The sequence below is a fragment of the Halichoerus grypus genome, chromosome 9 (genome assembly GCF_964656455.1).
Source record: "Halichoerus grypus chromosome 9, mHalGry1.hap1.1, whole genome shotgun sequence".
NCBI classification, from domain to species: Eukaryota; Metazoa; Chordata; class Mammalia; order Carnivora; family Phocidae; genus Halichoerus; species Halichoerus grypus.
In genome coordinates this window covers 83666633-83691538 of record NC_135720.1, presented here as the reverse complement: position 1 = coordinate 83691538, position 24906 = coordinate 83666633, and the positions used below count along the sequence as shown (strand labels likewise).

General features: G+C 37.0%; 1 protein-coding gene across 1 annotated transcript; it reads right to left on the bottom strand.

The window, feature by feature from the left end:
- Window positions 1-280: 280 nt before the first annotated feature.
- Window positions 281-24302, bottom strand: LOC118519611 (uncharacterized). The gene is made up of 3 exons (XM_078054354.1): window positions 24135-24302; window positions 6096-6809; window positions 281-2775 (listed from the first exon to the last, which is right to left on the bottom strand). The coding sequence occupies exons 1-3, from the start codon at window positions 24300-24302 to the stop codon at window positions 2746-2748; spliced, it is 912 nt and encodes a 303-aa protein (XP_077910480.1). The 3' UTR covers window positions 281-2745.
- Between the last annotated feature and the right edge of the window lie 604 nt (window positions 24303-24906).

Here is a 24906-nt window from a genome sequence, read left to right as displayed (position 1 = left end):
GGATAGACAATGATGAGAAAATAAGGTCAGTTTCATGAAATCAGACGTTTACCATGCTGATAATATGTGAATAAATAAAAGATATAATGAGATTAAAACTTATTCTAAACAGGGAACAAAATATATCTCAAATACGGAGCTACATATGTGAAAGGTATAAAATGACCCCATGAAAATAAAAAACTCTGGTTTAAACTTTATCTTCTCTATTTAAAAACCGCTTTTAAGATAAAAATATTTTAAAAATACGCTTGGAGTCTCAAAGATAAATTAGCAAAAAACTGTAAATTATATGCTTTTATTTTTCTATTAACATTTAGCAAAAAGTGTAGCCACTTTTCCATGATCACTAGGAATATTAATTTAGAAGCCTATAAGATAGCTAAGCATATTAAAAATTATTTCCATAGACTGATTTCATAAATTTAATACCCAGAAATTTTTAAACAATTCAGCAGATGTTCTCTAGGTGATAGTAATAATGTTAAGCTTTAAAAAAGAAACATATGTGACTTTTTAAAAACATGTACATCGTTTACAGTAAAATTAAATTCCACTCATAGCAATTCAAGGAATATAATTAGTTTTCTATGAAAACAAATCCTTTGAATCCTTGTTTAATAAGAAGTATTAGTATTGATAATTTTAATCTACACAAATGGAATTGAAAGATTTTCAAAAGTTTATTATGTTAAAAATATGTAGTGTTGAGGTGTTAAGCTTCTCTAAATTTTAGCAGCATACCTCGAACTTTTGCCAGAAGAAAAGTAGACTTCCCCACTAAGCAAGAAATTTCCATTACTCCTATATTAAGAAGCCACACCCCATACAACTAATGACAGGAAAGCATTTCAATTCAAACCTCTAACACTATCCAGCCTGAAGCAAAGTTTTAAAAAAAAGATGCAAAAATAAAACACAACTCATATTTTCAAAGAAAGGAAACTCTTGCTAAATAAGTAGCAATTATGCTGAAGAATTTATATGCCAAGCACGACTGAATGTAAAAACACCAGAGCAGTCAACCATAGCTTTAGCACTTTGAGTATGATTAACAGAATGAACTTTCAAAGGTCAATTAAATGTCAACACATTTTAAAGAGATTCTTCTTAAATCTGGTAAATGTATAATAGCACCTCATAATTTAGGGATACTCTTCTTAATTTAAGTGTAATGTGCATATGATACATATACATACAGATGCAAATTTACATGTCACCAACCAGATTACTATGGGAAGTCATCTAGTGTCTATCCTAGAGTTTGACTATTTTAATGTTTTTCAATTTATGAAATAATAAAAAGAAAATATAACTGTATTTAACATATAGCACTATCCAATGAAGATGAAATGTAAAATTTTAAATGCTAAGACTTAAGGTTTATCTAATAACTGATCCTATTTATTCCATCATAGGAAGTCATTCACAAGATAACTCTTTTTTTTTTTTTTAATGCATCATCCTGCTACCTAATTCACCCCCACTAACCTTCTCTGAATGCTTATGGTTAAAAAGCTTACCAAAAAAGGTACAAAGCATTCAAAAATTGCCAAGTTTAGCATTAGAGATCTGTAGGATAGAACAAGTCCTGAAGGCACTGAGTGTCCATTCCTGATATTTTCATCCAAGAACTCAGTAAGAGTTCTATCCCACATAAGGAAGGCCAGGTTGTCTCAGAGCCTCAGAATTAGAAGGGACCACTGTCATCTGACCCAAACCTTTCTAGAATCACAGCTCAGAAAATGTAGAACCACAAAGGTAGAGCAAATTGGCTTTGCTCCCACAGCTCTTTAGTAGACATCAAGTCTTTAAAACTTATTAGTCTGGTGCTTTCTTCTCTATATCAAATTATGCTATACTTTTTCTTCTTTAGGACTTTAAGACCAGGTTATAATTGACCAAATAGCTGTGGCTACCACCGGAGTTCAGAACAAGATGGAATCTTTAAGGAATTGATGATCTGGGAAGGCTCCAAGAAGGAGTTGGAAATTGAAGAATGGGTAGAATCTAGGTGGTTCAAAAGGAGGCATCACTAATGAGGCAAGCAATATGGGCTAAGGCCCAATGGTGAGTGAGTAGGCCATGTTGTAGGAACCACGGGGAGAATATATTTACAGTAGGATGGGACACTGTTTTTAAGGCCACCATATAGACCAGGCAGAGGAGGTTCAATTTGACATGGGGAGACATAGAAAGTGATGAAAGGCTTTTGATTTTAAGAAAAATGATGTAAAGATAGCAAAGATTAGCCTTGCAATGGGTTTGTAAGAGAATGGAGGTAGGGAGAAGAGAAAGATTTGACAGGCCTCATAGGGGTCTGTCTGTCTACTAATGTTGATATTTTACAGGACTGTAAGGAAAAAGTGAGCTAATGAGAGACAAAGTACTTTGAGAAGTAGAAGAGCTCTAGAAAGTAAAGGTATTTTTCAAAGTCAGGGGGGCAGTGGTCTCTCTCATCACAATGCCATGTTTTGATGGCATACACTTTTCTGAAAAAGGCAAATTTGGAGTTGGATTCTGGATCTATTTCTTTGGGGTCAGAGATAGAAATCTCATCCCTTCAAAAACTGCAAAGGCGAGATGCCAAGAGTGGTGATACATGGGGAAACCTAGGTTACTAGCAGGGCCGCAGTCTGCATCCTTCCCTTGTCCCTTTCCGCTCTGCTTAATAATTACTATTTAGTGGTGTGACCTTCCCTTGCGTCCAGAGTGACTTATCTCCTCCTGCGTTGTCTTCCTCTCTTATCCCTCTTCTACAGCAACTCTCCAGGGCTAAAAAAGAAATTTTAAAAAGTTACTATAATAAATTAAAAGTACATATATTGAGTATATACTGAGTGACAATTATTATGTCACCAATTTTTATATTACATAATTCCCAAAACAACTCCTATGAGGCAAGTACTATTTTCCTCATTTTCCAAGGAAGGAAACTGAAGCTTACAGGGTCAAGGATGCAGCTCAAAGTCACCTAGGTAGTAAATGGCAAAGCTAGGATTTGAATCATGTGTGGCTGACTCCTTAGCCTACGCTTTGAACTTCTCAAACTCTCCCCTTTTTCTTCAATAAACATGAAAATACTGAAATGTTGGGGATTTTATGGATACAGAGATTACAGGAGCATTATACAGGTTTGTAGACGAAAGTTTTAACAATATACAGCAAGGGGCCTGGGTTCTGCCATACACTTGACTGCCAAATTATCAGCTTTAGAAGTAAAATAATCAAATATGAGTGTTAAACTATGTTGAGGGGATAGCTTTCCATTCGGTATTCTAGCTCTGTTCCTTCTCAGGCCTTCTGTCCCTTGGGGTGCATTCCCAATTATCTGCCTGAAACCTCATCTCCTTACTTGATGAGGAGGTGGCTGGAAGAGAGGGTGGTGGGAGTATCCCATAGAAGAAGGCATCTCTTGGCCCTGTGCTCCAAAACTGCCTCAACTCTGCTTGTAGATGGTATCTTGGTTTGCTTGTAGAAGCAGTTCATGAGGGGCTCCCTGGCCACAGCTAAGAGATGAAGCCAATTCTGGTGCCAGAGGGGAAGTGATCAGAGCAGTGAGCATGGGGGGGGGGGGAAGGGGTACTTTTTAAATGTTCCTGGGGAAAGCAACCGTTGCCATTAAACATTGGCAAGAAAACTCTAACACTAATTCTTGAAATTTAGTGTGATTCTCACTTTGGGAGGAGCTTGTTAAGAACACAGACTCTAGGTTCTGCTCACAGACATTCTGATTCTTTAAGTGTAGGAAGTCGCCCAGCAGTCTGAAGTTTTGTAGGTGCTACAGAAGATTCTGATACAAATGGTGGAAGGACCACACTCTCAGATGCACTGCTCTAACCCTCTGCAAGGCTGCCCAACCAGCAAACTTGCGATGAGGAGAATGCACATTCTACAAAGACAGCTTGTTGTTCAAATATCAGTGCTATGTTTTAGGTTGAGTAGTCACTTTTAAATAAGGCCAAGAGGCTTTCCAGAAGTTTCCAGGCTTACAAATGTTGGGGACTTACTTTCCTTGTCAACAAATAGACTATTACAGAGACCCCTTAGGAAAATCATCTTATACATGATGTAGTCCACATAGGACCCATCTGCACACATAGCATTTGTCTAGAGTGAAGACCTTGGAAAGATGTTATTTCCAGTGCTTATTTTATATTTGGTATAAGATTAGAGGTAATTTTCTCACTGCAGACTTAGTTGATTTCAAAAGGTATACTTTTCTTCATGCAACTGCACTAAAATGTTATTTTAACAATGTTATTTTAACAATGAGTTTAAAAATCGGATATCACTCAAGTAAAATATAATGGTTATGATTAGGCCATTTAATTAGACATTCAATCACAATGCAAATAGCTACTGATAATTCAAGAAACATACCTTTTCAAAGGTTTGTGTTCTTCAAAGAAAGTTAGGTCATAAAATGTATTATATTAAATCAATATTGCTATCTTTCTCCTGGAAACCCTATCAATTGTCTTTGTCTCTTTCCAAATCTGTATCCCTAATTTTAAAATATAAACTTTCAGGATAGATACTGGAATTCAGCTCAGTTTTCCTGCCAGTTTTCTTTGACACCTTCTTTCTTCCCCCTAAAGCATGATAATTCTAAGGATGGGCGAAAAGAATTTTAAATTATTTTTATCTAAGCACTGGGTATTTTATCCAGCGAATATTTATGGAGTGTATTTATGCATTTACATTAAAAGAAATCAGTTTTTGTTGTTATAAGCTCCATGAGAAGAGAAAACCCAGTGGAGCACCTGACTCCTAGAACGCATGCTCATGAATAGTGAAAAAGCTGGGAAAATTTATCATTGAGAGAAGAAAATAATTTCTCCTGTATTCAGTACTGACAAACATTTAATAGTTGAAAGAGTTTTGGTTAGGGAAAATGCTTGATTTCACTTTTTAGTGAAAAAAAATGGGCAGGTTATTATTATAACCAAAAGTTAACACTCCATTGTATTGCAACACAACCTGTGATGAAAATATTCCAATACCATTCCCCGACCAAACCTTTAACATTAATAATTTATCCAAATTATACATGTCACTAACACATCCCAACAAAGATTATGTAAGTGAGCCATCTTGGCGTCAGTGATACTGAACATAGCAGCTATTTTCAATCCTTCATTAAAATTAGATCAAGATGTACTTGCATTATGTGTTACTGTTCTTGTAAGGAAGATTTACATTAGTTCAAGATTTACTTTGGTTATAAGTGACATTTTCTTTTCCTTTTTCAGAAGTTAGAGCCCTCTCCCCCACTGCCCTCCACATAAAAGTTTTCAGTAGAAAGAAGCAATACAGAAAAATAACAACAAAACACGTGCCTTGTTTACTCTCTCCTATGTATAATAAAAGCCTTGCTCTCCCCCTAAACTGAATCCAGAAAGGATAAAGGGATCGCAGGAGGCACCTGCCACTTCATCCTGAAGCTTGGTTCTCTGTCCCCAGCCTGGCTCCTACTACTCCAAATGCTGCAGCAAAGTAGATCAGTTTTAAGAAGTGTTTTTAAACAATGGGTAATTATTTTTCACTGGAAAAAAACCCTCCCAAACCTTCCGATATTACTGTTTGAAAACATCAGACTTAAAAGTTACTTCTCTGTAGGCTGAAAGGTGAATCCAGGCGCCTGTAAATATATCCTGGCCTACTGGTTCGTAACTCCTGTACCACGTTGAGGCCCAAGGAAAATCTCAAACCGAGATGGATTTAAAAAACGGGAAGACACCAGAGATCATGTAGCTCTAGCCTCATGTATCACGGATGAGGAGATCTAAGTGGTTAAGTCACTTGTCCAAGGTCACGCAGAGCCAGTTACAGGCAAGGCTGGTGCGCGACCTTCTAATCTTTCCACCTCCCAACCCCCACCCTGCACAGGCCCTCAGGAGCCCCGGCTCCTAAAAGGTTCCCACCGATACGGTTCACGAGCCAGCGGCATGTCAGCGACTCTTAAGCAATCGCACTTACATTTGTTCTCCCCGCCTGCTCCAAAAAAGTATTAAAGGCGCTCTCCTTGCCTTCTCCCCAAACCCAGGTGCCCCAGACAGCTTAAACCCCTCGCGCCCAGAAGGTCAACTCACCCGCAGCCCCCGGCGCGGGCGCCCTCGGACGGACTCTGGCCCTCCCCGCAGTCGCCGCTGGCCGCCCCACGGCCCGGGCTGACGACGAGTCCAGAAAGTCACCGGCGGTGACCGCGGACGCCAGGGGCGGGCCGCGCCGTGTCGCGCCGCCCCGCGGAGGCGCCGCAAACTTTTCCCGGCTCGCAAGTTGCCGGGCTCAGCGGCCGCGGACGGACTTCCTTCCCGGCTGCGGGAGCGAGGGGGCGCCCCTTCCCCGGGCGGGGGCCAAGCCGACCGGGAGGGGGCTGGGCGAGGCGAGGGACGGTCAAATAGGGGCCGGGGGAGCGCAGGCGCCCGCACTCTGAGGCGCGCGGGGCCGGAGCCCGGCCGCATTGTCTCCGCGGCCTCGGACCCAGCCCCGGCGGCGGCGGCGGCGGCACGAGCGGGCGCGGCCGGGAGTTGCCGTCCCGAATCTGCCGCCCCCTTTCGCCGCCGCCGCTCACCGCGTTCTTTGTGTGTCTCCAGCCGCCCTCGGGTCGCTTCGCCGCTCGCCTGACAGCTGATAGGCTCGTCACGCTGGGTCCCGCGTCTTCCCAGCCGCCGCCAGCGGAGCCCGGCCCGGCCAAAGGAGAAGGACTGAGAAAGAGCGTTGACAGATGCTGTCTTGGAGCGGCCGCCGCCGGGGGGAATCTGGGACTGCCGTAGGGGCGGCCGGCGACCAGCCCCGGCCCCGCTCTACCCCTTCGAGACCCCTTCCGCGCCGGGACCCTCCCGTCCTCCCTCCGGAGCCGCCCGCCCAGCTCCGGTCCGGCGCCCGGCGCCCTGCTCCGCAGCTGAGCGCGCTCGGTCAAGAATCCTGGGGAACCCGCCCCGCCCCCTGGCTCCCGCACCCTCCAATGATCTTGGCCCACAGGGGGTAGTTCCATCCAATCAAGTGTCGGAAAGCCCGGCCAGTCCCCGAGAGTGTAGCCAATGGAACACGACTCCGGCAACACACCCGCCCTGATCCACTGGGAGCAAACCGCTCTGAGCCCTGAGGTGGGACCCTGATCCCGGCGCCCAGAGCAAGTCAAGTCCGGCCGGAGCTGAGTCACAAAGTGAGAGGCTATCGAGGCAGGTCTGGTGCTTAAATTACTGTATAATATATAAGGTATTGAGGAAAATGGGAACGCAGGACGTACTACTTTTGTAGGTCACCTAAATCCCTACCCTGAACTTTTAAACTCCTTTTGTGGCGAAAGTTCATATGTAAAAGAAAACTGCACAAACACGTTGTAGCGCTATTGACCGTTCAAATTAAGGCCTTTACTTTTAGAATGTTGCTTTAAAGTGTCTAACCGGACAGCATTCAGGTTGGTGTATTTGTATTAGTAAGTTTGCCAGAACACCGGTATCTGAAACAGAGGTTAGTGTCTATCCTGCTCTAAAATGCAGGTGGTCATTGCCCTGCCAACTTTTTTCTTTCTGAAAGAAAATTGCTTTCAAGAGTGAAAATGTAGTTTTATATACAAATCATCTGTATTGTGAACTTTATTTCTGTCATAAAGTCACACATTATCTTCAGGGGAGGTTGGATAAAATAGCTGAATAGAAAATTATATATATATAGAGAGAGAGAGAGAGGACTTGAATAAACCACTTGCTATAAATGACTAGCTGTTAATCACAATGCTTTGCAAATAATAGTCACTCTGTAGTTGTTTATTTGATATGGATAGGATTACTTAGCTGTTGTTATTGTGGGTCACGTAAACTTTATTGAGCTCTTTACTGAAAATGGACTACACCATGATTAAAACAGTTTGTTGTAACACATATTTGCATTTATTAAAATCAAATCATACTTCTTTGTATTTCAAATTACTGTTGTGTCTTAGGCGTAGACCCCATGCCTAAATTTTGTCAAAAGATCCAGATTCTGGACTGACCTTGAGCAAATCTCTTAATGACTAACTCTGTTATGAAAAGACAATATCCCCAACTCTGCATGCCTCATCAAAGTGCTATGAGATCCAACCAAGATGGCATTTGTTAAGATTTTGTGAGGCATTGTGCCAAGGGCACAGCAGCCTTAAATGTGTATATACTCCTTCTCTGCTTTTCTACAAGCAAGGATCAAGGTACTTGCCTACTAGCAGCCCACTGGTATTTCCTTTGCACATTTTTCCAACTTGAAATATTTTTTGATCCCATCAGTTTTCCCACAACTTAGATATGAATTAAACTCCAGCTTCTTAATTCTAGAGCAAAGCAGCACTCCCAAGCTTTTTCTTTCTTTCTTTCTTTCCTTCTTTCTTTCTTTCTTTCTCTCTCTCTCTTTCTTTCTTTCTTTCTTTCTTTCTTTCTTTCTTTCTTTCTTTCTTTCTTTTCTTTCTTTTCTTTCTTCCGTCTCTCTGTCTTCTTTTTTTAATGGGTAATGTTTTAGGAGCGAAATTTAACGTATCCTCTGACTGCCAATGTGCATAGTTTTATGTAGAAGTTATTAATGGTTAGGTCAAATTTATACCCATGTAATCAAGTAATTTTTGCAGCCATTTATTAGGGATTCACTTAAGGCATTTGTGCTTAATTTTCCAAGAGGAAATCAAATGTGTATTTTTAGAGATATTTCCATGTCATAATGTAATTTGTTTACTTTGTTCCAAAATATGCAATCCAGTACAGACGTTTAATTATTACTTCAAACAAATGTACATATGGTAACACTAGAATGTGAAATTTGCTAAGTTTAATTGAACCAGCAGTTGTTATTTTCAACTAATTAACTGCACAGATTTAATTTTCTGAGTGAAAATTGTGGAAGAATCGATCAATATGAATCCAATAAACATGACTTATTAAGTATATTTAAGTCAAAACCAGTGTTTGATAGTCTTTTGATAATTGATGACTCCACACCCATTTATTACAGGAAATGAATATTTTATCAATTGTCTGGGTAATATTCCTGACTTCACTATAGTGATATTTCATCCACTAAATGAGATTTTCGAAGTTTTTCATCAATGATTTCTTCGTCAGTTGTTTAATATGCAGGAAGAGAGCTGTCATTCTTAGAGAGCTGCCAGTTTTAACATACATTTAAGTGTTTATTAGAGAAGCTGTGTCTTTGGGGGTAGTTTTAGCATTCGTAAAGATCATTTTTTTTAAAGTACAGAGACATAAGGTCTTTTATAAGCTGTATCACATGATCTGTGGTAATATGACTAATGACAATATGATTTTTTTCTGTGTTTTTACATTTAAGATACTATCATCTTACGATTGTTTCATCAGTGAGTATAATGAATAACTTGATTCATATCTTCCGGATTCTGATCACTGATATGCCTCTGAATTTCTATGTGTCTTGGATAAATCAGACTTCCATTTGACTTCTCTCCAATTCACTGAATCCAATTTACTCATTTGAAAATGATGTTATTAGGAATAGTGAAATAATATCTATATAGAGATACTAGAAAAACAATTCGCTTATTTTTCTTTCTGATTCTGACATGGATGAGGGAAAATTCCTTTTGTGAACTACAACATCAAATCCCTCTAACTCTCCTTTCACAAAACTTGTGTTTTTCTGATTTCTTGAACCTGACCATGCAGAGTTTCCTCAGTGTGGGATGTACTTATGGCAAGACACTTTTATATGCATATGGAGGAACAGGGAGAAAATTCCAGAAAACACTTGTGATGGGCACACTCCTCTTCCCTCCTCATTTTATTTTGGGAATGTCCCTAAGGGAAATTTCTTTTAGAGTTTAGTATTAGCAGAAGTTTGGTTTCCCCTAAATTGAAATCTTTGTAACTTCTTTTTATTTCAACTATCAAGAAGCTCAGAACTAAATTTACAGCTCAACTTAGGAAGGTATTATGGCCTGCTTCATTGTGATTTTTTAAATAAACATAGTATTTGGCTTATTATTTTTCACCTATATATTACTAGCTTTTGTATGCATACATTTTATTTAAGCTACCTAAAATACTTTCTAAGGTGAATTATTATATGCATGAATAACATGCATATTTTGAACCATACATGACCCCTGGTTTATGAGGGGCTGAGCTGAGCATAACTTAAACAGAATGTGTAGTGAGGACAACATGAAGGAGATTGCTGTGGTTTTCGTTCACAAAGGAAGAGGAATCTGATTCACCAGGCATAGCATCTCAAAACCTTTTTCACAGAGGCAGAAAAGTATAGAAAAGTATAGTATAAAATAGGGAAGATTTATTACACTTATTTTTTAAAGTTAAAATTATAAGAAACATATGTTTATAGATGTTTTCTGAAAACTCAGAGGTCTCACTGAAAAAAGGAATATTTGACTTAAATAAAAACTGAAATACATATTATAAGTTATACTTAAGTCATGGTCACTTCCCATGTTACCCTTCAGTAGCCTTTATACTTACAACAATAACCCCTAGAATATATTTCAAATGCAATAAATCTTTTCACCAGGATCACTATACACCTATTTCCTTCAATTTTAGTGTCTCTTTTAGAAAATAAACAGTGTATCCCCCTGTTTTCAAATAATATTCTACAATGGGTTTTATTTTTGAAAGGCTTTTCCTGAGTAAGATATTGTCTTGACTATTGCAGAGCTTCATCTTATCATTTTGTTTTGTTTTATGAGGTATACTTTAATTAAATATAACTGATGTATTAAAAAATCATGTCCTTGTAAAATAGAGTCATTTACACAAAGTAAATTGTAGCATCCCTTTCCCTGGCCAGCAGGTAAGCAGGTAGGAGGTGCTCAGTGAAGTTAAGGCGGTTTCTGTTGTGGTAGAAAACTCAACTCAATCTGACTTAAATATAAAAACATTTTTTTTTGTTTGTTTAAAGATTTTATTTATTTATTTGAGAGGGAGCATGAGCGGGCTGAAGCAGACTTCCCGCTGAGCAGCAATCCCCGCCCCCCCCCCCCCCCCGCACAACGATGCAGGGCTGGATCCCAGGACCGCCAGATCATGACCTGAGCCGAAGGCAGATGCTTAGCCAACCGAGTCACCCAGGCACCCATAAAAACATGTTTTTATTAGCTCAAATACTTAACAGTTCACTTGACAACCTTGACAAAATAAAAGTAAATGTATAGCTAGCTGACAGAGGTGGAAGGTGAAAGACAGTAGCAAAAATTGAGGGATGGGTAGAGGCATTAACAGTCTTATTCTACCTAGAGTGGTGTCAAGAAACTGACTAAAATTTATTGGACAAGAAAGAGAAGTGTAACTAGAGATTTCCAACTTAAACCAACAAAACTTAAACTAATAATATGATCGTCAAAATTACAGAGGTGCTGTGAAAAGTACTACAGTAGAGGAATTAAATCTCACTTTACATAGATTAGAGTCAAGCACATCTCTATGTGATAAATAGCAAGATATATTCATTGTTTCATTATCCAAATTTTACATTTTCAACTAAGTTTATTATTTAGTTTCTAAAAGTAGACATGGTTAAAAGACTTTTCCTTTTTGAGAGTATTGCAGTTGTGTGTGAGGAGGATTGTTGTCTTATTTTTTAAAACCAAGTGTGAATATTGTTTTTACAAAATTTTTCAATATTACAAAAAAGTCTTAGCATGAGATTTATTAAAAAATAAATGTAGGGTATCAATATATATATTGAACCACAATTATAAGGTAATTAGGGTAGGATAAAATGTTGTTTGGGATCCCAGTGTACTGAAATGCAAGCATTAATCAGGAATATATGTGGTAGTTTTAAGAAAGAAAATATAATGTATATATAGTGAAATTATTTTATTTCCTTCAAATGCAATTCATAATGTAGTAGATTCTCTTTTTTGTGCTTGAGAACAACTATGCCTTTGGATCCCACAGATTCTAGTACAGACTGGATATGGAGAGGGTGTTTGTTAAATGCCTGTTTGTTTTTTGATGAAGTAATTGTATCATTTGAAACCGTTTGACTCAGCACACAGGAAAACTCAATAGAAAATGTGTTCAATTGTGAGCTTCATAGCTTCAGAAATGAATGAAAATTATGGAAAAAGATTCTGTGGAAAGTTACAAAAGGAATTAGAAATCTAGAACATGGAATATTTGAGGAATTGACATTTTTGAGCTTTTGGGTCTTCAAATTTTTCAGATATAATGCATTGTTAATTTTCTGTGCCAGTGAAGGAGAATATTGGGGCCACTGCGAAATGCTCCTGGGAGTCTCTTAGAATCAGTTCATCTTGGGAAATCAATCTGCTGGACTCGCAGTCTGTGTTGTAAATAGTCAAAGGCAAGGGAAAAAAATCATTACCAGAAACCATGGAGAAAGAAAAGGGGTGTGTGTGTGTGTGTGTATGTATACGCACATGTGCACAAGCAGGCATGCTCATGTGTAAGAGATGAGGCTGAAACATGTTTGGATCACCTGCCAGTTGATAAGGAGCAGGATAAATCTAAAACACAAGTCTGGAAAAATTAAAGTATCATCATAGAAGTAAAAACTGTCATATTGTAATGTTTTAATCCTAATATGTTAAGTTTTATTTTATAATTTACTGTGCCATTTGGAGAAAATGTTTGTGGAAAATACCTGAACTCTCATGAAAGCATTCTTATGTAGTTGCGTCTTACCAAAGTTATCTGAAAATAAATACAGCAATAAGGGTTGGGTTTTCATTAACTTTTTTTTTCATTTGGAAAGAATCTTTATAATATGCAATGTCATTAGATCCTCATAACTTTCCCTCCAGATAGAGAGAAGGCACTTGGTGTCGTATTTGCAGTCATTGAGCTCTGCTACTTCAGTGGGATTCAACCAGGCCACTAATTCCTCTGGGCCTATAAATGAGGATGATAATAATTATAGATGCTGTATCTCGTGTTGTTCTGAGGGCAGAAGCAGCCAATCTGTTTGAACATGCTTTGTGGACCATTATGTGGGTCACCAATGTTCTTATTAGCATAGGTTCTATTCCTATTTTGTAGAGAATGGAAAGGAGTCACAATGATTGAGATTAGTCCTCTGTTACCCAGTTACATAGGGTTAGGTCCCTGGCCCCCAGGTCTTCTAATTATTCACAAGTGTTTATTCCCCTACTTTGATACATGCTTTGAGCTGTGGTCAATAAATATGAAATTAGAATAGTCAGCTGGTTTCCTCAATTTCTTTTTTGGATTGAATAGTCTAATTGGTTACCAGGGCTCTTCTGACTGGAAATTGTAGAATAATTAAGAATTTGGTTCATCAACTCTCTCAAGGCTCTCCACTGACCTAGAAGGACTGTATGCAACCAAGGTGGAGGTGAACAACTCTGTAGAAAACAGAAGAAAGGGCACAGAGAACCAGGGAGGTGTATGAGTTGGGAACTACAAAGGATGAAACAGTTCCTGAAGATTTCCTGAATGTGGGGATAGAAGGGACATGGAGAGAGGATTTCTAATGTTCAAGGGCAAATGTTCAGTGACACTTTCTAAACACATAAATGGCCTTGTGTGAGGGATTTTTTTGGGGTTGTTATTATTTGTTTTGTTTTGGTGGATCCATTTGGAGCGAAGGAAAGTATGGGGTGACCATGAAAATATAAGACCCTCTCTTCCTTCCCCTAGAATTTTCAGAAAAATTAGGACTTTGGACATCTATATCTAGATGACACATACAGTAGCATGAAAAAAAAAATCCCTAATTGTATCTGCTGATTCACTTCTCTCTTGTTATTGCTAAAGCCTATGGGTTAGAGAAACAGAAAAATTGTAGCATGTTGTGGTTATTGCTGAAAATAGATAACCCAACATTGTGTGCTTTAGTGCTGTAAAAAAATGGTTGTTTGAGAAAGCCAAGTATATTTATCACTACAAATTTTGCCCTTAATGTCTAGTAAACATTATGTTTAATTCACAGAGTGGAGTATAAATTGTGATTTGTTAAGGGTTTAGTATAGGATATATTTATATGAATAGAATAACCTAGAAAGATCAACACCTAAATGTGGTTATCTCTGTGTAGTAGGATAATGGTAATCTACATACTTTTCTGTCTTTTCTGATAATTTTCCAATAAACATGTTAAAATTAAAATAGTAAAAAGTATATAACTGACACAGAAACTCTCAGTTTTCCAGTATTGCTACATTAGTTATAAAGTTTATGAATAAAAAAGTTTATGCATTATATGAATTATATTAAGTTATCTGCTTCTTATTGAAAAGCTCTTTACTTGGACTTTTGAATCGAAGGTTGGATCATCATTGTGGTAAAATAATTTAGATGCCTTTTATGACCAAGTAAAAATTAGGAAATAATGTCAAAAGAAGTGAAATGAATTTTCAACCTGACAGTTACCTCTAACATCTAAATTCTAGTTTTTTTGTCAGCTGTTTTTTTTTTTTTCCCTAAGGATGTGGGAAATCTTAGTTGCTTATTAGTTTACTTTAAGTAGAATATTTAAGGACTAGTAAAGTAATAGAGCAGCAAGTAGTCCCAACATTTGAAAGACAGGAATTTCACTTTTTGAAGACTTTGATAAAGAAGATAGGTAATACTCACGTGGCTCTCTGTGGGTGGTATGATTTAGACCAGAGTTCTTGACCAGGGGAGATTTTGCCCCCCCAGTGGACTTCAGGCAGTGTGTGGAGACATATATGGTTGTCACAAGGGGGGTGGTGTGGAGAGGGTGCTACTGGAATCCAGTGTGTAGAGACCAAGGATGCTGCTATACATACTTCAATGTACAGGACAACCCCCCCACTACAAAGAATTATTTAGCCCAAAATGTCAATACTGCACAGGCTGAGAAACCCTGCTTTAGACCCCTTTTTATCTACAAATAAACAAAATGGCACCATCAACTTCAAAACCTAAAGAAATCAGTCCTTATTTATATGTTTTCTTTCAAGCAATGAAAAATAGAAGTGATATCCCCCCAAAGTAAAAAAAAAATTGGAGATATTTCTAGTACATTTTTGTGTTATAAAATAATATTTAAAAATTGAGAAACCTAAGGTAGATAATCACAGTGTTTGAGAAAGCAGAATTGGAATAGTACAACTCGTAGAAAACAACTGTGCTTCAGCAACCTGGTTGAGAATGGCTTTTTTTTTTTTTATTATTTAACATTCCTCAAAAGACTATTTTAGGTAGTAATTCAAAACAGTTGGGAATGTGAATCCAATGATATGTCAAGAACATACATTAATAATGACTGCTATTCTCCCAAGAAATAAATGAAAACACAAAATGCACTTATTACGATGTTTTATGTGCCCTTCAGAATCATGAGTTATTAGAAAGGCAGTTCTGGGACAAGATGCATGGGCATGGATACAGGACAGAAGTCTTCCTCTCCATCACCCTAATGTGAAACTTGTGTTCTCATAGGAAGGTTCCTGGGTTAAGAAAACAACAACAACAACAATAACAGGAAGTTTGGCAGCATTTTGTATTGTGTTAACCCCATAACCCTGAAGCATGTTTTTCAGGGCATTAAAAAGTATGCTTTCAAAAAAAAAACCAAAAAAAAAAAAGTATGCTTTCAGTTGGCTAGTGCATGAAGTTCAATGAAGGTCACCACATGCTTTTTAATTTTTCTCCCTAGAGAGGGCATTAATTTAGTTCCCTGTAAATAAGAATGAAGACTGTTAACTAAAGTATACCTATTTGGTCTTTACTACTCCTTTCCTCCAAGAACAGGGTATGTTTTCATGAAGGATAAAATAATATGTCATGATTACATTTTGTTTTAGTTTTTAATTAAGTGTGTAATGCTTAAAGAGTTACAAAATTGTCTTTGGCAGGGTAGCTGAAGACATGATGAAGTTCAAGTTAGTTTGTGCTGTCAGAGGCTTTCCTTTTAGTATATGACAGAATTAATTCTATGAGGTTCATCAGAAAGGCATAAATCCTTTTCTGTAAATATTTATTATATATTTTTAATTGGAGTAGGGATCAGGAAGGGGGATTACAGGATTACTTTGTAAATATTCTGTACTTTATAATTTTACAATATTTTTTGCTAATAATTTCTTTCTGGCCATTAAATAATATCTGCTTACTACTTAATATTTGGAAAATTCAGGAAAGCATAAAAAGAAAAATAATTCCCAGAGACCACCACTTCCAACACGGGTCAACTTCCTTCTGGCTCTTTTATAAAACGGTGTCACTGTGTGCCCAGCCCTTCTTTCTGCTTCCACCATATAGTGAACATTTACCCATCTTATCAAACTTCTTCCAAAACAAAGTTTAAAGTGTCTGTATTTTGTATCTTAAATGACTGCAGTTCTATAAGTGGTTCTGATTATTTTCTCCTCTATAACACACATAGATGTATGTGTTCAAAAGCCAGTGAATTCTCATGTACACATAGATAAAAAAGGCTCTGGTTTATGCAAATCTCTCTGGGCATTTGCCACTGCTCTGTTCCTTTTCTTCCCACTCATGAAGTCTACTATAATAGGAGTAAGAATAATATTACAGAGATAACCTTGACTGTACTCTAATTTACTAAATGTTTAGTTTGGCACTTATACTATTAATAGTAACAAATTACTTGTGATACCCCCCACAAATGATGTTGGATATTTTGTGACACCTCCGGTGATTAATGATAAATTCAGCTAATACAGGTATAAGGTGACAATGAATGTTCCTGCCCTCAAATGTTCCCTAATTATTTCCATAAGATGAATGGCTCAAAGTAGAATTATTCAATCTAAGAGCATTAATTCTTGATGTAGATCATCGAAATTACTCTCCAGAAAAATCATTCCAATTTCTAATCTCACATCCAATGATATTGGGCTTTAGGGTTAAGTTTAGCTAATTTGATAAGTGAGAAAGATAGCCTTTAAAACAAAAATATTTGGAATTGAGTAATTTGATTTTTTCCTTCACATTTAGTTTTTCTTTTTTCCTTACCTTCCTTGTCTCCCTCCTTCCCTCCCTTTCTTCCTTCCTTCCTTCTTTCTTTTTTCTTTCCTGAAGTAAATACTTCATATTCTTTGCCATTTTTTTCTATTGCAGTTTTAAGATTTACATAAGCTCTTTATATATTAACTATATGAAACTTTTGTCATAAACCTGTATCAAGTATTTTTCCCAGTTGTGTGCTTTTTAAATTATATTTATCTTTTCATGATGATGGAGGTTTAATTTCAGTTTTTAATGCTCTTAATGTAGGGAAATTTCAAATTTTGTTCTCTATAGTCAAATTTATACTATTTCTTGCATGATTTCTTTCAATGCTCTTAATAGTTAGAAAGCCGTTGCCCATCCTGAGGTCTGATAAGTGTTCATATTTTCTTCCTGGAGTGTGTGTGTGCGTGTTTTCAGTTTTTAACGTTAGAATACTTTAATCATTCTACAGTTTGTTTTATGGTATAAAGTGAGGAACTAACTAATTTTATTTCTGTTTGTTAAATAATTGTCTCACACCATTAATGGATTTTCTTTTATGTCCTCACTAATGTATGATGTCACCTTTATCTCACACAGAGCTTTCTAATTCTTGTCATTGTTTTGTTTTTTTAAACTACTAGAGTTGGCTTGTTGTCTGTCTATTTTCACATCTCATTACATTCGGGTGAGACAAACTTTCCCCATTAAATTTTTAATTATTATTATTATTTTTTTTTGTAGTTTTAAATTTTATTATATTATGTTAGTCACCATACATCATTAGTTTTTGATGTAGTGATCCACGATCCATTGTTTTCGTGTAACACCCAGTGCTCCATGCAGTATGTGCCCTCCTTAATACCCATCACCGGGCTAACCAATCTCCCCTCCCCCCTCCCCTCTAGAACCCTGTTTGTTTCTCAGGTCCATAGTCTCTCATGGTTCATCTCTCCCTCCAATTCCTCCCCCCATTTTTCCCTTCCTTCTCCTAATGTCCTCCATGTTATTCCTTATGTTCCACAAATAAGTGAAACCATATGATAATTGACTTTCTCTGCTTGACTTATTTCGCTTAGCATAATCTCCTCCAGTCCCATCCATGTTGATGTAAAAGTTGGGTATTCATCTTTTCTGATGGCTGAGGAATATTCCATTGTATATATGGACCACATCTTCTTTATCCATTCATCTGTTGAAGGGCATCTTGGCTCTTTCCACAGTTTGGCTATTGCGGACATTGCTGCTATGAACATTGGGGTGCATATGGCCCTTCTTTTCACTACATCTGTGTCTTTGGGGTACCCTATGACCCAGCAATTAATTATTTTTTTTTAGTTTTTCCTATTTATTCCTGATAAACTTTGGGAGTTGCTTTGAAAAGATATGTTAGTATCACACTAGTACTCCAAGAATGCATGTTAGAATTTTATGGATTAAATTAACCTATTTTCTCCCCATTCAGCCTCAAAGTATGTTCTTCTATTCATGAAAGTCTTTTTATTCTTCCTACAGCCTCTTGTTATTGTCATTCTGTAAGTTCCACACAAATCTTAAAGATTATTCTTGGAATCGTTTCTTATGATATTTGGTTATTATTATGAATGGGATATTTTTCATTGTATTTTGATTATATATTATTAGTATCATAAATCTGATTGATTTATATATATTTATTTTATACTTGGTCACTTTACTGAACTATGTTATTATATCCAATACTTTTTTCAGTTGATTCCTTTAGTACTTAGGTTAAAAAAAAAATCACGTTATCTATAAATAATTGTATCTGTCCCAATTTGTTTTTAAATTAACAAATACACCTTATGTTTCTGGGGTTCTTTTGTTTGTCTTGGCTATCACTTCTAGAACGGGTGGAAATGATAGTGTTAATAAAAGATATTCTTGAGTAGTTTATGATTTGCCAGTGTATTGTTATATGATGTTGGCTATATGTTAAAGATAAATATTCTTTATTATGCCAATGAATTATCATTTTATTCTGAACTTAATAAGCAAGAGAAGGTTCATTAAATTTTATCAAATTATTTTCCAGATCTATTGAGACATTTATGTATTTTGCAGTCTATTAGTGTGATTTTTATTCATTAGGAATTATATACCTGAATTTTTAGGATAATTTTAACTATCCAGAATAAATTATTATTTTAATATGATCTGAATTGGATATGCTAATTTGTAATTCAAACTTTTGCATCCATACTAAGCATTTTTAGGTTTTACTATGAGGGTCACCCTGGCTTTTTAAAGTGAGTTAGAACATTTTTCGTATTTTTTTTTCCCCATGCACAAGCAGACTATACATCACAGGAATGATTTATTTCTGAAGCTGAAAAGCACTCACTGATAAAACTCTTGACTCTGCAGCTGTCTTGAAGGTAGTTATTGAAAACTTGTTCAGTTTCAATTCTTCAGTTGATATTGGTCTTTTAAATTTTGGCCCACAAATTTTTTTCTTCATTATCTTTGAACCCTCATTATTAAGATTTTCAAATTTATTAAGCTAACTATTTATGTTAATACTTTTAAAAGAAGATTTAGCATATATGTGCAATGGAATAATACTCAGAGGAAAAAAAAGAATGAAATCTTGCCATTTACAACAACAAGGATGGAGCTAGCAAGTATTATTCTAAGTGAAATAAGTCAACCAGAGAAAGACAAATACCATATGATTTTCACTCAAATGTGGAATTTAAGAAACAAATGAGCAAAGGTTAAAAAAAAAGGTAGAGGAAAACCTAGGAGCCAACTCTCAACTATAGAGAACAAACTGATGGTTACCACAGGAGAGGTGGGTGGGGATGGGTTAAATGGGTGATGGGTTAAGGAGAGCACTTGTTGTGATGAGCCCTGGGTGATGTATGGAAGTGTTGAATCACTATATTGTACACCTGAAACTAATATTACGCTGTTTGTTAACTAACTAGAATTTCAATAAAAATGCACAAAAAAGAAAAAATCATTTAAAATCATCTATGAATCTGTTATTAAATCCTTTTATTTTTCTTTTAAAGATTTATTATTTATTTATGTTAGAGAGAGAGAGAGAGAGCATGAGTGGGAGGAGCAGAGGGAGAGGGAGAGAGAACTCAAGCAAACTCTGTGCTGAGCACAGAGCCTGACCCGGTGCTCAATCTCATGACCTGGAGAGCATGACCTGAGCAGAAATCAAGAGTCATTCCCTTAACAAACTGTGCCACCCAGGCACCCCTAAATCCTTTTAAGATTATATGTTATTTCTTCTAATCTTCTTTGTTTACTCTTTTTTCTTGATTAGATTTGCTAGGACTTTTTGGATGATTTTTCATCCAAATATATATATATAAATATAATCAAAAAGTATATATATATGTATATAGTATATATATACTTTTTTCCATTTTATTGAAAAATAATTGACATCTGAATATGTCACGTGTGTTACTGTGTAAATTTAAAGCATATACAGCATGATGGTTTGATGTACATGTATTATGAAATCATTACCACAATAGGTTCAGCTAATATATACAGATAATATAAAAAAAATGTAATGAGAACTTTTATGATTTACTTTCTTATTTTCCTATATATCAAAAGTAGTGTTAGCTATAGTATTAACATTAAGTCCCTAGTACTTATTTATCTTATAACTGAAAGTTTGTACCTTTTGACCGTCTTCCCCCACCCTCTGCCTCTGGTAACCACAAGTCTGATCTCTTTTCTATGAGTTTGTTTGTTTTAGATTCCACATATAAGTAGATCATACAATATTTGTCTTTCTCTGTCTGACTTATTTCACTTAGCATAAGGCATTTAGGGTCCATCCATGTTGTCACAAATGTAGGATTTCTTCTTTTTTTTTTATGGCTGAATAATATATGTATCTCACAACTTCTTTATCCATTCCTTCATCGATAGACACCTAGATTGTTTCCATGTCTTGGCTATTATAAATAATGCTGCTATGAACATGGGAGTGCAGATATCTTTTCGAATTACTATTTTCATTTTCTTCGGATATATTCCCTGAAGTGAAATTACTAGATCATATGGTAGTTCTATTTTTAATTTTTTGAGGATCCTTCATAATGTTTTCCATAGTGGCTGTACCAATTTACAATCCCACCAAGGGACTGTGCACAAGGGTTCCCTCTTCACATCCTTGCCAGCATTTGATATCTCTTGTCTTTTTGATCATGGCCATTCTGACAGGACTGAGGTGATATCTCATTGTGGTTTTAATTTTCATTTCCCTAATGGCTAGTGATGTTGACATCCTTTCATGTACCATTGGCCTTTTGTATATCTTCATTGGAGGAATATCTATTCACATCCTTTGCCCATTTTTTAAATTGGGCTATTTGTTTTTTTGCTATTGAATTGCATAAGTTCTTTATATATTTTGGATATTAACCTCTCTTATCAGATATATGGTGTGCAAATACTTTTTGCCATTCTATAGGTTTTATTTTCACTTTTTGATTGTTCCTTTTGCTGTGCAGATGCTTTCTAGTTTGATGTCGTCCCACTTGTTTATTTTTAATTTTGTTGCATATGCTTTTGATGTCACATCTAAAATATCATTATCAAGGCCCATGGAAAGGAGTTTTATTCCTATATTTTCTTCTAGGAGTTCTATGATTTCAGGTCTTACATTTAAGTCTTTAATCATTTTGAGTTAATTTTTGTGAGTGGTATAAGATATGGGTCCAATTTCATTCTTTTACATCTGAATATCCAATTATGCCAGCACCATTTATTGAAAAGACTTTTCACCGTTCAGTATTCTTGGCTCCTTTGTCATAAATTATTTGACGATATTTGCTTGGGTTTATTTCTGGGCTCTTGAATCTGTTCTGTTGGTCTATTTATCTGTTTTTGTGCCAGTAGCAGACTGTTTTGATGACTATAGTTTTATACTAGTGATCGAAACCAGAAAGTGTGAAGACTCCTGCTTTCTTCTTTCTTCCAAAGGTATAATTTTGTTTTTTCTTTTCTTAGAAAATTTGTTTTTTCTTTTCTAGCAAAGGTAGAATTTTGGTAGAATTCATAAACTCTAGTTTTACTTCTCCCCCCCTCACATTTTAGGTTACTGGCATAACAATTTACAGGTTTTTAAATTGTGTAACTAATAACAGATTGTTGTAGTTATGGTAATTTTTACTACATTAGTTTTGTTTAAACTTTTAAACTAGAGCTGTAAATGAATTATGCACCACTCTACCATATTGTAGAATCTAACTATGACTGTGTATTTACCATTACCAATGAGATTTCACTACCGTTTATGTTTTTATGATGTTAATTAGTATTATTTTACTTCCACTCAAAGAGCTCCCTTTAGCATTTCTTTTAAGGTAGGTCTGGTGGTAATGAACTCTCAGCTTTTGTGTAGGGAAGTCTTTATCCCTCCTTTGTTTCTGGAGGACAGCTTCAACGGGTGTAGAATTCTTGGCTGGCAGTTATTTTCTTTCAATATTTTGAATGTCATCCCATTCTCTCCTGGCCTGAAAAGTTTCTGTTGAGAAATTCACCTATAGTTTTATTGGGGGGGGAGGGGTCCCTTCTAAGTAACTCCTCTATTTTCTCTTATTGCTCTTAAAATGCTTTCTTTGTCCTTGACCTTTGATAATCTAATTATAATGTGTCTTGGTATAGTCCTATTTGGGTTCAACCTTTTGGGATACTTTGGGCCTCATGGATCTGGATGTCCATTTCTCTCCCCAGGTTTGGGAAGTTTTTAGCCATTTTTACTCTAAATATACTTTTTGTCCCTTTCTCTTTCTCTTCTCCTTTTGGAATTCCCATAATTTTTTCTTCTCATGTGTACCATAATTCCTACAGGCTTCTTTACTGTTTTTCATTCTTTTTTCTTTTTGCTCCTTTGATCGGGACATTTCCAATGTCCTATCCTGCAGGTTCCTGATTCTTTCTTCTGCATGGCTGAGTCTACTTTTGAAATGCTTTATTGAGTTCTTCAGTTTGATTAGTGTATTTTTCAGCTCTAGGATTTCTATTCCTATTTGGGTTTTGCTTTTTTTTGTTGTTGTTGTTGGTTTTTATGCTTTCAATTTCCTTGTTGAACTTCTCATTTTGTTCATACCCTCTTTTCCTAATTTTGTTTAGTTGTCTGTATATGTTTTCTTGTAGTTCACCAAATGTCCTTAAGAGGCTTATTCTGAATTCTTTTTCTGACAGTTTATAGATCTCCATTTCTTTATGGTAAGTTGTTGGAGCTTTATTAGTTTCTTTTGTGTTGTCAGAGTTACCTGATTTTTTGTGATTTTTAATTCCTGATATTAGTATCTGTGCATTTGAGTAATTAGGCTCCTCTTCTAGATTTTACAGGTTTGCTTTGGCAGAGAAAGTTCTTTGCCAGTCAGTTTAGTTTGGGTTTCTGGGTGTGTCTGCTGGTGATGTTCTTGGGTAGGTGGGGCCTGCTATTATGGCCTATTTTGGGGTGAGGCAACTGTTCAAGCTCTGAGGACAAGGATAGGGAGGGTGTGCCACTAGCTGGGAACAGCTGGATAGGACTGCTGGCTTGTTTCCCTACCCAAGTGAGGCTGTAGGATAGGACCCACGTTTGCCTAGATTCTCTGGTCAGGCTTGCTAGATGTTTAGGGCTGAGTACTGAATCAGTCCAGAGTGTTTACGAAATTGCCTGGCCAGGTGAGTCCACCAGTTTTTCTCTGCCGGCAGGGGAAGCCTTGGGCTGTGGTTCCTATTCAAGTGCCTTTGTATACTGAATGGGCTATGCGGCTTTCCCTGTGTTCTGGTTAGGTTCCCTGGTTGGAGAGGCTGTATTCAGCGATAAGTGGGGTTACAAATTAGATTCCCTGTCCAGGCTTAGTGGGAGAAGCAGCTCTAAAGCTGGCAAAGCTTTTTATTTATTGTCTTAACTCAAGCTGACCTGCACCCCAAGATCCCTGACTGAACAGGGCAGCTTTGTTTTGCAAACTATCAGATCTGACTGCCTGCCTCTCAGCTTGAGTACCACTGACCACATAGCTTCCAAGACTTGACTCCAGACATTCTGGTCAGATGAAGCCAGAAGATACTTTCCACAATGGGTGGGGCTGTGATTCAACTCCTTGCCTGGGCAGAGGCAAACCACGCTCCAGGGCTGGCAATATGAGGACCTGAATCAAGCAGATCTATACCCCCACCAAGTTCCCTGGGGCCCTGTGTGCCCCTGACTTGGTCTGCACATGAGCAAAACTGCTGGTTGGGATTACTACTCGGCACTGCAGGAATAAACTCAGTCTGGCAAGATCCAGGTGCTGGTTGTTGCAAGTTCCTCCCTCGTTCTCTATCGTGGTCAGATTCCCAGTGTTTGAGAGCTACAGATTCCCCTGCAATCCCCATAGTGCAAGATCAGAGGAGGAGTTCCCACAGATCAAACCACAATGCTGAGGGAGGCTGGATGTATGCCCCCTGGGTTCTCTTTTCCTTCTAGAGGAACTGGTGGCTCAGGAGAGACCTCTCTGCATGGCGCTTTGCTGGCCTGGGGGTGGGGCAATGTGGTCAACGTGTAACCTCTAGTACCCTTCTCATGCCGTCTGTCTAGGTTTGTGTGATGCAGGGACTATGTCCACCTCACCCTCATGTTCTAGGATTCTCTCCTAGAGAATCTAGGTATCTTGTTCTTCAATAGTTGTTAGTTATTCTCGTGAGGGAGAGTGAAATCAGAAACAATCTGTGTTGCCATCTTGGCGATGTGACTCCTCTGTTCTTATTCTTTGGGAATTCAGTATTGTAATTTACCAATTTTACAGTTTTTCTCTTCTCATACATTAATGTATATATTTATTTTTTAATATTTTCTTCTTTTGTTTAGATTCTTTGTTCTGTTTGAACTTCTTGAAGTTACATTCAGTTTTATTTTTTAAATTACGTTTTTAATTGGAACAAAAAATAGTTCAGGCCACATATCTACATTTGCACACATTCTATAAAGTTTAATAAGTCA

Excerpts from the sequence above, each read along its gene's own strand:
- LOC118519611 (XM_078054354.1), bottom strand. The coding sequence starts at position 24,302 with ATGGGGATTGCAGGGGAATCTGTAGCTCTCAAACACTGGGAATCTGAC. Across the intron at positions 6,810-24,134 it reads TTTGCTCATGTGCAGACCAA|AGCGGGGCCGGGGCTGGTCG; the intron begins GTCAGGGGCACA and ends TCGAAGGGGTAG. Across the intron at positions 2,776-6,095 it reads GCCCGCGCCGGGGGCTGCGG|CCCTGGAGAGTTGCTGTAGA; the intron begins GTGAGTTGACCT and ends TTTCTTTTTTAG.